The sequence below is a fragment of the Schistocerca nitens genome, chromosome 2 (assembly GCF_023898315.1).
Source record: "Schistocerca nitens isolate TAMUIC-IGC-003100 chromosome 2, iqSchNite1.1, whole genome shotgun sequence".
Classification (NCBI taxonomy): domain Eukaryota; kingdom Metazoa; phylum Arthropoda; class Insecta; order Orthoptera; family Acrididae; genus Schistocerca; species Schistocerca nitens.
The window spans coordinates 317,822,455-317,835,589 of NC_064615.1; the positions used below are offsets into that span (position 1 = coordinate 317,822,455).

The following is a 13,135-nucleotide window of genomic DNA, read 5'->3' on the forward strand; positions in this document are numbered from 1 at the left end:
CATAAAACCAGTCATTGATTTTATTGATGATTAGTTGATTTATAAAATATGTCATATGTGTTGTTTCTTTCATTTCAGGTTGTAAACTGCAATCATCCTATTGTGATGTATGAGATGATGCTGAGCATACAAATGCTTGTGAAGGAATGTGGTTATTCAATGCAAGACCCTGCATGGGACATGGTTCTTTCAATTATGGATGGTTTGTTTGGTCACATAGGTAAACTGAAAATTTTGCAGTTAAAAATGTTTAAAACTATCTATTTCTGTAAAAAAGTGTAATTTTATACACCACGATAATGTGATTTGAGTTCTGAAAGTACTGCAGACATCAGAACATGGCACATCATCCTATCATAAGAAAGTGGTTCTAGGAGGATTGTGTTTGATTGGGATTCACAATTAGTGAAAGCAATCCATTGCTGTAGATGGTGAGCATTTACACAACAAGAAAATTAAAATTGTGTGTGCCTCAAGAACATGTGATGGGGCAACTTGTATTCTCAGTATATACACTTCACAGTACAAAAAGTGGAGGAGGAAAATCGCAGCCAGAGCCAGAATCAGTCTGATATGGAATGAAATACAATGTGCCATTTTTCCACATTATATTTATTGCATATGCATGAGGAATTATTACTTGAAATATTATACAAAAATGATCCTGTCTGTATTATAGACCTATACTTTAGTATCCCCACTAGTGAATATTGAGATGAATGAAGATGGGCTGCTGTGGGTACCACAGCAGGATAGTGCAAAATGCTTTCACAGAGGGTGAGCGCAAAGTGTGGTATGGGAAGAGCCACTGACCTAGGTGTTTACTTCCTGATGACAATAGGCTTAGACCAGCAATTTTTACCCTGACATCAGCATGCTCAAACCTGGCCGTCACTTTGTGCCATGCTCCAGGTTCCATGTACCAAGTTTTTAGTCATTTGTGTTCATTGCATTGTTTTTCTTTTTCTCCGTGCTCATCTTTACACAGTGTTTGGACTTTGTAACACTTTGTCAGTTGCTAAAGTAGTATTTTGGTCATCATAACCATGTAATGATGGTATGGTTACAGCTGAACACGCGTGGATCTCTAATCTGCAAGATTTTTTGTGCAAGGGGTCGATTAGTTTGTCCCCGGCTTGCTACCTCATATGTGGATTTGCTAATTATGGACCTAATCATCTGATTAACTTCCAAGTCTGACATCTAAACTAGGTCATTGGCTTTGTCAGACTCCTCTTTAGCCAATTTTACTAAGACTGCAGAATCAGATAAACTTAATGCAGCAGAAAATGACATACTGTCTATCAGTTGTCAGGTGGCAAAGCAATATGTGCATGCCAAAAAGCCCCCATTGCCCTGTAGGGTGAGCCAGGTGGCCTTGGCTTCTGCTGAGCTGCTGGGTGGTGGCACCATTGAAGATTCATGTGCAGTGACATCAAAGTAGTGCTCCCCTTAATCCCCGTATGTGGTGGGTGTAAGTCAATCATAGTGTCTTAATCCCCTGCTCACATCATTTTTTGGGTTCTCGGTGTTGCTCCCCTACTGCACTTATTTGTGTTCAGTGGGCAAGCCAGCAGCTGCCCCAGTTGTAATTTGGTGCTCTTTCCACAGGATTGCCCACATGTAAGTACCTTGTGTGTATGCTGCAAAGTAGGCCATTTGGTAACAGTGTGTGACAGTTGGTGGGCTATGGTACGGTCATTAGAGGCCCCCCCCCCCCCCCCCCCCCCATGTTTTTGTATTGTGCTAATGTTAGTACTTGAAGGGCGACTGAGTTTTAGGTATACGTTAGAGCAATGATCAGTCTAATTAACATTGATATATTCAGGCTTATGTGCCGCCCTGTGTTGCAGTGAACAGTAGATCAATTTGTCGTATTATAAACAGTGTGTCTGTTTGAGGGGACAATTCTATCTCAGCAAGTTATAATAATGTGGAACAGCAATTTAATGTTGTTAGTGTTTAATTCAGTATTGACACTAAATATTTTTATGTTGGACATCTTTTCTGTTTTCGGCTTCCAGATAGTTAACAAAGTTCATTTAGTGTCTCTGTTAGTCCCCTTTCAAGATTTGAACTTTTTACTGTGTTTATATGACCAGCTGTGTGAGAATAGCTTGGGTCAGGCAAAACGTTTCGAGACGTATCTCCTTTAAGCTGTCAAATACCTAAATTTTGTCACCCTCGACCCAATCCCTTTGCCTTTTGTGACAAGGTCAGTGCTGAGTTGCAGCGTTGGCAGGACCTCAGCATCATTTCTCCTATTTCATTGAGTCAGTGGTGGACCTCGTATACAGTGCCACAGCTGGAGGAGTTGACAAAGTTGTCAGGAGGTCTGTATTTCTAAAATGTTGTCTTGTGCCACACATACCTACATTTGGCATTGGTCACCACTTCTCAGAATTTCTTTGTGCTCAACACTCCCTTTGGGCTTTGCTAGTTTAATTGATTGCCTTTTATAATTTTTTCTGCACCAGGAATTTATCAACGATATTTGGATGAGTTAAGGACATCCCCTGTTGTGTAAACTACCTCAGTGACATCTGAGTCATGGGCACCACGCAAGAAGAATAACTATGAAATCTGCAGGCTGTTTTCCAATGCCTTCTGGTGAACGACCTTCATTGCAAACTGCAAAAAATGTAGTTTTTTCTCCAAAAGTGCATTTTTTGGTACATTTGCTTAGCAAAAGTGGCCCCATCCCTACGGACAAGCATGTAAAAGGCACCATCAACAAGCTGGCAGCCAAGAACTGAAAAAGCTCCCGTGCTTTTTAGGCAAGGTTTCTTATCATGCTACTTACATTCCTCAGGCCCCGCACATCTGCCATCCTCTTAAATGGTTTTGCCAAAAGGGCATTGCATTCCTGTGATATTTGGACTGTCAAAGGGCTTTTTAAGTCCCTCAAGGAGTGTTTGTGCTCCACTCCTTGTTTGATTTCCTTTACATTGGGTAAACCATTAAACCTGGCTGATGATGTATCCTATTATGGCATTGGTGCAGTTCTGCTGCATCATAACCCATATGGCACCAAGCAGCTCATTGTTTACACATTGAAGACTCCGCGGCACAACATAACTGCCATAACTGCTCACAGGTGGAATAGCAGTTGTGAGCTATCATTTTCGGCATTGCTGTGGCATTCATTACCAGTCCACCACTCAACATGCCAATGCCAATGCGTTATCGTGTTTGTTGTGAGGTCCTAATATGGGATTTGGTTAACAGGAGGCTCTTGTTTTTACATTGGATGATACATCGCAGCAGATGTTGTTTGATTTAACTTTGATTGTGCAGGATGTCATGACCGCCTGGCTCCCAACCCACTTTTCCAGAAAAATCATTTCAGCTGTCCAGACATGATGTCCTGAGTGTGCTGCTTCAGAAGCAGATTTGGAGTGGCATACAGTTTTTCCAATGCAGTTTCGGCTCACTATTGTCTAAGGGGTCCTCACGCTTTCCACAGAGGAGCAAAACTGTTGAGTGGTTGGTCATCTGATGTTGTGTCCTCGCATACTCCAGTTGCTGCATGCATCCCACTGTGGTATACCTATTATGAAGGCTTTGGGGCAGCGTCTCATTTACTGGTCAGCAATTGATTGCAAAATTGAACATCTTGTCCGGGCTTGCACGGCCACTGTAGAGGAACAGGCTGCTTCACTATGTCAGTTTTTCCCTTGGCCAGTTCTGGAACACCCTTGGGACAGGGTTCACATCAACTTTGTGTGCCCTTTGTTGGGAAGCATGCAGTTGTTGGTGGATGATGTGTTTTCAACTGTTCTCCATGGCATTGACGGCAACTGTTCGCACATTGTCAGTCATTTTTGCCTTCAAGAGCTCTCCTCCGATCCTCATTTTCAATAATTATTAGCAACTCGTGTTGCGTAAGTTTGCAGATTTTTGAATTTGCAGTAGTATACAGTATCTGATTGCTGCTCTGTTTCACCTGGCTTCTAATTTGGAGGTGAACGATTTGTGTGAATGTTCAGAACTCAAATGGAGTAGTCAGACTGCCTTGCCCGCAAGGATGCCTTGCTAGTTTTCTTGCCATGTGCTGGGTGATGCTGGTTAACAGACACAGTTAAACAGAATGTTTGCTTCGCTGCCAGCTGCGGGATCTTTTGGATTTGTTGCATCCCGAGTCACATGCCACAAACTGTTGTGGCCCCCTGTGTTTTCCTCAGGGGCTGCCGTTGGGGCCCAGTCTTTCAGCCAGCAGCTGTGGTGGTTGCTTGGTGTAGTGGTGAGTGACAGAGGTTGGCATTTGTTTTTGTGGATCTTGACTGGAAGCACCTGACACCTGTTGTTCTAATCAGTTGTGTCTGCGACCTAATGGACTCCAAGCCCCCATCTCCAAGCCAGCTAGGCAACAGGTTACTCATACCAATGCTCTAGTGTGTGTCTCCCAAATGTGACAGTGTACTCACCCACTGCCATCCTCCCACCATGCCCTTTGCCATCCTGTCTTTGGTTGCAGAGTAGGGCGCTGGCAGGCATAGCTCCCATGACTATGATGTGGAGCCCATGGGATTTGTACTGCTGGCCCCCTTCGCACACTTGCAACTGGATGAGTTCTCGGCCCCACTGGTGATGGTGGACACCAGCTTCCACAATCTTCTGCCCCTCAGGCATTCAGAACACACAAATCTTCTGCACTATGCGTATTCAATAAATACACTTTGGTGTGTCACATTTCATTTACTTAATAGTTGCTGTAAAAGAAACTTGTGTTTTATTTATGAAAACATATCGGTGCGTAGTTAGTAAATGGTAAAAGATTGTCTAAATGATAATAGGAACAATTTATTATAGTTATCTATAACACTATATTGTATTGTTCTTACCTATATTATTATATTAAAATCTTGTAATTATTGCACAAAGTAAAGTTAATCTTCAGTATCATTAAATACTTTTAATTGGCCTCACGGAAAAATATAAAAGTGTAACTGTGAGGATCTGAACCCAAGTAATGGTCAGTAAGTTATTGCTCTAACTGCTCTATCAATTCTCCAGTTTAAAGTGGTCAAATGCTCAAAGATGACTACCATTGACCTATATTTTTTTTAAAACTGAGGCCTTTTGACCTAATCCCTTTATATAATATTTAAGTGCCTGTGTTATTCCAAATTATGATGCAATCTTCCTTTGGACATGCATGCACATTGCTATAATTCTAGGTTTGATTCTGGTTAGTTCTGTGGCTGTTCTTAAAAAAAAAAAAAAAAAAAAAAAAATGTTGAAGAGAGAGAATACTGAAAAGCACATTTTGCATGAGGAGTGGGAGATTAAGTACTTTTTGTACATAATTACCATGAGAAACATCAATGTTTAATATTTAAAAAATGCTTAAGTCAACATTTCTCTTCGCTCCATGAAGCAATACATAGTCATTGCTCTCACGATGAAGTTGCCTGGACCATCAGATCTTAAAGAAAAGAGGTAAAGCTCAGAAATGGATCAGCAATGGCTAACTCATAAAATAATATGCAATAGAATTCGCAAAAGTGTTTGGTTTAGATGATGGTGCCATACATTTTAAAATGACTGCTTTGCTACATAGCACTGTCAATTCATGATATGGTACATGACATGAAAAACAAACAATAATTTAACTGCAAACTGTTGGTATTATTTTTTGTGTGTGGATGAGAGTACTGATTGGACAAATCTGAGTCAACAATTAACTATTTGGCTTATTAAAGAACGACTTTTCTGTACATAAAGAGCACATTTGGATTTTTAATGCAGTTAAAAAGTGTACTGACAAAACTGTGGTTTTAAAAAATGCTCTGCTGTTTTTACCGATTGCGCATGAGCTGTGGTCGGTAGCAAAAATGGTTTCGTTGGTTGATTAAGAAAATATGGAATAGTTTAATTTTCCATTGCATTATTCATTAGAAAAGTTAAGACTGCTTTCTGCAATGAAAGATGTAACTAAAATTACAAATACAATGTTCTGAGGAAATTGATCTGTCTCATCAAATATTTAAACAATTTTTGGAGGAATTTAATGCAGATACACAGACAGACTTCTTCATTTCAAAATACGTTGCTTGATTGCAGTTTTTTTCCACTTAGAATATAACTTTTCAAGTTCTTGAATAGAGAAGTAAAATCAGACAGTACAGAATCTGAAGATCAGTTCAAAGTTCCCCGGTGTTACCATATTTCCCTTGTTACTGTGAACTGAAACAAGACTATTTGAAAAAGATTTACTTCTATTATTGGTGAAGTCTCCAGTGAGTGTCATAGTCATTTTAAAGATTTTAAGTGGGTAGAACTGGATATCATTATCAGATGATATCTGGCTTCACTATGTCGGGGCTGTGACATCACCGCACAAGTCAAGTTAGAGGGGGTAGCACTCACTGGAGGAGAATGGCATGCAAACCACACTTTGCCAGGCATGCAGTATGGCACAGACTAGTTGCAGTGCATGATGATTGATAAAATGTTGTTATGGTACTGGAGAACCTGGAAGATTTGTGGGGATAAGGCAATGGGATGTGACTACATGAGTTCAGGATAATGAACTTGTAAACTTATCATGGCAAAATCCTTTTTAAATGCAATGCAGTTGAAACATACTATTGCGTTTTCTGTTTTAGTTGATATAATTTGACGTCAGCTTCAGGAGGCTGAATGGAGAAATAAGCTTTAAGAGGAAGCTCCGTAATGGTCATAAACTCTACCAGTTAACATTTGCTGAGGCCAGTGAACCAATCTTTCCACAGGGAATGATAGTCCAGTAAGGTATATAGGCCGCATAGTGCTGGCTTCAGCATCAAATATAGCTGTGGGTCTCACGGTAATCTTGTATCTATGACAGTTTGGTACTTGATTTGTTCTGTAGACTTAGGATGCTTGACTGGATAGACTTGATGCTGCCCAGTATATTCACATAATGTGTAGTGTTATGATCCCATCAATGTGACAACTATATCCTGAGAGATTAGTCTGTTTCCAACTTGATCAATTTTCAATACACCACTTATCTGTGGTGCAGGAGTGGTTTGCAGACCAGACCTCAGCTCAATTGATTGTGTAGAATGTTAAGTGGTAAAGACACCACATGCTGTGCTCTTTTGAGGACCAAAGAAATCATATTAAGAACCATGAACTCTTCATTCTGTTAATTTTGTGTTAAACAAATTAACACAATAAAACAAAGTCTAACTGCACCCTGGCCGCAATGATGTACTCTGTTGTGAGTGACAAGACAGCTGCATGTGGCAAATAGCTGAGTATATACAGTGAAACCCTTATTTTATGTTTTCTTATGGTCCAGACTTAAAAAATGCAAAATCAAGGAAAATGTTAAAACCCTCAGAATATGAGCAAAAGCCCGTGTAATTGGCATATATGATTAAAAACCGCAATCCTCTCCAATACTTTCTATAAAATCTGTCTAAGTGAAGGAAATTAAATGTACAATTCATTGTTTATACAATAATTTGTGCTAATGAATTTCATCAGTTCTTAAAAAATCACAGATTTGTAACACCAAGTATAAAATAATCAAAAAATTGAAATTGGTATCTGGATACAAGATAATTGACCTGTTTTCCAGCATCCTACAATCACAAACTTTATGTTCAAAACAAGCATTTTTGAGAGATCATCCTTTGTGCTCATCCAGAAAAAAGCAAAAATTGATGAGCATGTTGAATTAAACATTACTTAATGACATACTTTGTCACCATTGCTGCTATTGTTAAATGCTTTTCTTACAACTCACAAACTCGCAGTTCATAGGCTCACCACCCTTAAAGTGTTATTTTAGGCTTTATGAGAGGAATAGAGACATGAAAAAATGAGTTTACTTCCCCAGTTGACGTTACAAGCTTATTAGAAGTCACCTCAGTGAATTTCTGTAGACTTTTAAAATTTAAATTTGAAAGAAAGTTCAGGTGCTACAGTTTTGCTTCATGGCCTCTTATCACTGCTGCCAATCTTTATGATCTGAAGTGTATGGTGTGTGCAGTGCAAAATATATACATGAGTAGTGTATGTGGTTGCTGTAGTTGTATCATGTCAGATTTTGAACATGAAAGTCTTTAAAATGTGCTATCGCAAAACCCTTGTTCTATATCTGTGAGACATCTCTTTCGTGGCACATCAACTGCACAAAAAGTATTTTTCAGCATTTCACAAAATTCTTTCACCCATACCTGCACTCCTGTCACTGAATAGCCACTCTTCCTCTCCACACGTCCAGTAGGTGAACTCATTTTACGTGTTTTAATGTGGTGTGGTGACAGCACTAGCTATTGTGTGACTTAACATGTTGTCAGCCAATACGAGCTAACTAGCCGGAAATGGGCGATGTTTCCTCGATTATGATCGAACATATTTTTCAAGACTCAGTGCTCCAATTTAAAAGGTTGATGATTGACATTGTTGCTGAATACAGTACATTGGGAGTCCATGCAAAAAGATGAGGTCGAGTTATAAGTGGCACAAAAAAAGGGGGTGGCTGGGCCCCTTCGTCTTGTGTTTGCTCAGTCCGGAACACTTCACGGTGACTATCTTGTTTTTCCAGTACCGCTGCAACATAGCAGCAGTTCTGTCAATTAGGTGGTGAAGCTAAATGTTGCAAGTTGCGTTGGCAACACTGATCGTTGATTATGCCAGCACTTCTTCTCTCATGTCTCCCATCTCCACAACGGCCTAAAATATTCCCTTAACTCTGCCGCCACCCGTGGGGTGAACCGTCTGTCTTTTGTGCCACTTATAACTCATTCAATCACATCAGATGTCAGTAAGAAGAAAATGGGATGAAGTCAAGTGAGATGTCAAGTAAGAACTTAGAATCGAGGTAAACCCTACTAGGAAGAAACATAAAATTGGGGAATTTTTAGCACTGATCTTGTGGGTTTTTCACAGGGGCTACAAATTTATGGTGTAGAAACATGAAAATTGTAAAATCGGAGCATGTAAAATTGAAGTTCTACTGTAGTTGTTTTAATTTTGACATGCCGGTGCATCGGTCTTCTAATTTGTTACATACATGCCAATTCATGACAGAGCGTACTTTTACTGCTATTTTAGAACATATACAGCAACCAGTCTGTCAAGATCTGAAGATGATAACTGATTACCAAAGCTGGGTATTGAGAATGTGTAAATGAAAAATGTTGCCGGTGAGTATGCCACTGAACTATGAAGCCACTGTATTAATTGCTGCAATATTCAGGTATTTCTTACTCTTGTTCTTCCCTTGACAATACCTCACGAATTCAAGTGCCTTTTCCATGTCTGAAGTCCAATGAATGACGTGGTGAATTTTCTCGCATTTTTAGATGGTTTGTGCTGAGTGCCAGTAAGTCTCAACTCCCACAATTACACTCACAAAGTTTACAAGCCTCTTTTACTTTCCTGGGCAATAATGTAGATACTGTAACGTGATTGGCTCCTGTTTAACGTGGTGGACAATTCATATTTCAGCCGCCACCACTTTGTGTTGTCAAGTGTACACTATGTGGCAAAAGGCCATTGTACCAGCTCTGTGTAAGATTATTCAACTGATGGAATACAAATTTAAGCATGATGTGTTATGTGCATGATTTCTGTCAGAATGAGCTCAGTGCAGGAGAAGATTGTTGGGGACCAAAGTTCAGTTGCTCCGTTATAGAAAATACAGGAGTTACATCTCTCAAGGTAACAAGCAATATTTTATTTTACTGTGGAACATGGAGATGTTGTATGGAGCGACAAGTTACAATGAATGAGGTGGCGTTTTTTGATTTCCTGACTGGTATTAGCCATAGTGTTAAGATGACAACGAAATTCTTAAGATGTGTGGTAGTCTCAGGGTGGTATTCCTATGTTGAACTCAGATTACCACCTAGATTTGAAGAAATTGTGGTGAAATATGAGTGGTTAGCTCAAATCCTGAACTAAACCACACTAAACATCTGTGGGGAGCGCAAGTGTGTTATTTGTACACTAAATAACTTTTAAGATAGTGTGATGGAGGAACAATAGCGACAAATGCTTGTGTTGCAATTAAGATTAAATGCTGTAATACTAGGATAGAGGAGGCCCCACATACGGTTAGCTTGTTGGTTAGCATCTTTGAAATTATCAACAACGGGTGTCATGACTTTTGGCCACCTTAGTATGAATAATCTGTCAGAGTAATTGGCACTATGACAGTTCAGTGACAATTTCGTCGCATACAGGAACATATAGGAACCGCCAAAAGACAATGGAAAATTTTGCAGTGACTGCTGTCTCATGTTAAATGCAGGTTAATGGGATTAGTGACAAGCCAGTAGACACAGTCATGTTGACTGTCTGTGGTTAGTGCTTTGCACCAGTGTGAAGTGGAATGTTCAAAAAATCTGTTGTAAGGAGTGTGTGTGGATGATTTCAATTTGAGTGCAAAATTTCTAGGCAATGACAGAATCTGCATTGGAGTCCCCGTGTGGGGTGGAAGAGAAACACAGATGCATAGCATAACTTCTGGACATTACATTTTGTTTAACTGGATGAAAATATGTTGTAAAGGCTAAAAACTGTCTTTAATTCATCTACACAACAAGAACCAGCAAGTACCTCATCTAGGTAAACAAAAACAGTCTAAAAGAGTTAGCTGTGATCTTCATTACAGTTGGTGACATCTCGGCTTTCACCAGCTGAAAATCCTTTCATAATGATGGTATGTGGCAGTAAGAAAATGCTTCAATGAAATAATTTAAATGCAAGTTCCAATAAAAAGTCTGTGTATTATATAAGTTATTCAGATCAAAACATTCAGAAAGTAAAACCTTATACAGCTGTTATTTTACTCTCAGCACCTAGCACTATTCAGGTTTGAAAAGTTTACTAAAATTCTGTTCATTACTTTTACTGTTATGATGAGCTCATCCAGTTTAGTCAGTGATAGATTTGGTCACCCATTCCCAAGTTGAAGATCTACTGCTCCATTTGCCACATATTGTTTTATTGTAGGCGGCATATAATTTTATTGTAGGTGACACACAAAAACTTACAAATATTGAAACTTCTGAGGCAGTAAACCTACTAGTTTCTCTGGTCTTTCATAAACTCCACATGAAAGTTCAATTCCTTAAAATGGAAATGGAATATTACTGTAGCAGAAGTTTTTAGTAATATGGAATCAGAGGCTTGCTGTCACCAGCTATGGTTACACATTCGGCTTACAGCAGTTTACACCTCTTGCAGCTTAAGTCATGGACTGCTTGCATCAAATGTCTACTGCAGACTGTGTTCACTATCTGTAATGGTATTGCTTTTGTCACACAGTGTGCACAGCATTCAGAACACTCTCCTTTTCACCACTGGTGTCCCCGACTGCCTACTCGAGAAACACACTTGAGCAACACCAAATCTCAATATTTTTCCCAGCTGAGGGTTCTATTTTAATACAAATTTTTTCCATGATAAAGAAAAATTTCCTAAATACACTGACAAAAGGGGGGGGGGGGGGAGGGAGGGATCACCCTATACAATTATTATGGCCATTGGTACAGCTTCCGTAATTTATAAGTGGAACATTTGTTACACTTTCGAACTGTTAGCTTAGATGATCTACAATGTTTTTACTACTGTATTTCACATTTCACATTTTCAGTGTTTTTATGCATTTTGGAGCAATTTAAGCAACAATTTACAGTATTTTAATTAGTATCCTTCTTTTAAATTGTTGTTTCCTAATTTCTAACTACACAAATGATAACATTCATGCACACAGTATTGTATAGGAAAGGAGGGAATGGAGGAATCCCGTGCTCTCTTGCTACCATGTGCTGTTTTGAACATGTAGTAAGTGAACATTGACACTTGGTTTCCCACAGCCCATGCAAGACATTAGTGCAACATGTTCTTACAAAACCCTTAACTTTTGTGTGGTGCTTTAATACTTCAAATCTGTAGAAATCATTCTGAAGGAAGAGCCATACTAATTCAGAGACATAACTAATAGGATTGCAAGTGCCAGTTGAAAATAAAGAATTAAAAAATACTTGAGGACGTTAACAAGAAGTCATGGGAAGAGAGAGAGATTTTCTAATAAAATACTGTTGTGTGAGTTTATATGATCAGTCTTCATTACAGTTTATAAAAAAGTTCTGCAGCCAATATAATACAATTTACGTACGAACACAATAATAAGATAATAGAGGTTAAGGTACATATTGGTGTATTTGGGCATACTGATGGTAATTTTTCCCTTGTTCATTCCCTAAAGGAAAGTGCAGCAACTAAGAATGGTATGCAGTAAATACACTTTACAGTATCTTGTGGAATATCTATAATGTATGTTGATAAACTAATGCTTAATAATCATAATGTAAATAATAAAACACACATCAGTTACAATTTTCATGCATAGAATGATGTGTTTGAGGAATTTATTTCCATTGATTCTGAAGATGTATGAAGAAATGAAACTGGTTAAGTGTTTTATTAGCAGAATCATTATTGACACAGTGGCAGGCTCTTGAAAAAGAATTGTTTATGATGAGTGAAATTAAGAAACTAATGATGAATAAATCATGTTGGTTTGTATCATCAGTTGAACCATATATATTATGTGATACGTGGTATCTGTAGTTCAATTCCTGCAGGCATGGGTGTGTGTTTTTGAAGGTGAAACAGTAAAGGAACACTTCTGAGTGCTTGTAGTTATATTTTTTCTCGTTTACTTTGCTGGAAACAATTAACTTATCATTAAACTTATTCCAGAAAAAAGGCTTCTTGACACTATGTAATAATACCATATGTTTATTATTTTTGTTGTTATCATGCATTTGTTTCTTACACAACGTGTCACTGGTTGAGAACTGCATTTTATGCACTTTGTGTTTGTGTGTGTGTGTGTGTGTGTGTGTGTGTGTGTGTGTGTGTGTGTCTTTTTTTTATTTTTATTTTTTTACCACCTTTGTTCATCACATTCAGACTTAGAATATAAAGTTTAATTTTACAGAGCAGTGTTCTTCAAGTAATCACACAGGCCTTATATCGTGCCATTTGAATGAAACCATTTGTGGAATAGAAAAGCTGATAGAACTTGGGCAATTCAATGGGTCAGTGCGCCGTGTTTTTGAGCTGATTGAAAGATGTTCCCCAGTAAGACCAGTAAGTATATTATGCCGACTGTGACCTA

General features: G+C 38.7%; 1 protein-coding gene across 2 annotated transcripts in view; it reads left to right on the forward strand.

Annotated features, from left to right (window-relative positions):
- Positions 1–13,135, forward strand: part of LOC126236094 (tuberin) — a 315,500-nt gene that overhangs the window by 75,854 nt on the left and 226,511 nt on the right. For both annotated transcript variants that reach the window (XM_049945162.1, XM_049945163.1), the window contains exons 7-8: positions 79–220; positions 12,956–13,107. In XM_049945162.1, coding sequence (XP_049801119.1) covers positions 79–220; positions 12,956–13,107 — 294 coding nt within the window. The remainder of the gene's footprint in view (positions 1–78; positions 221–12,955; positions 13,108–13,135) is intronic.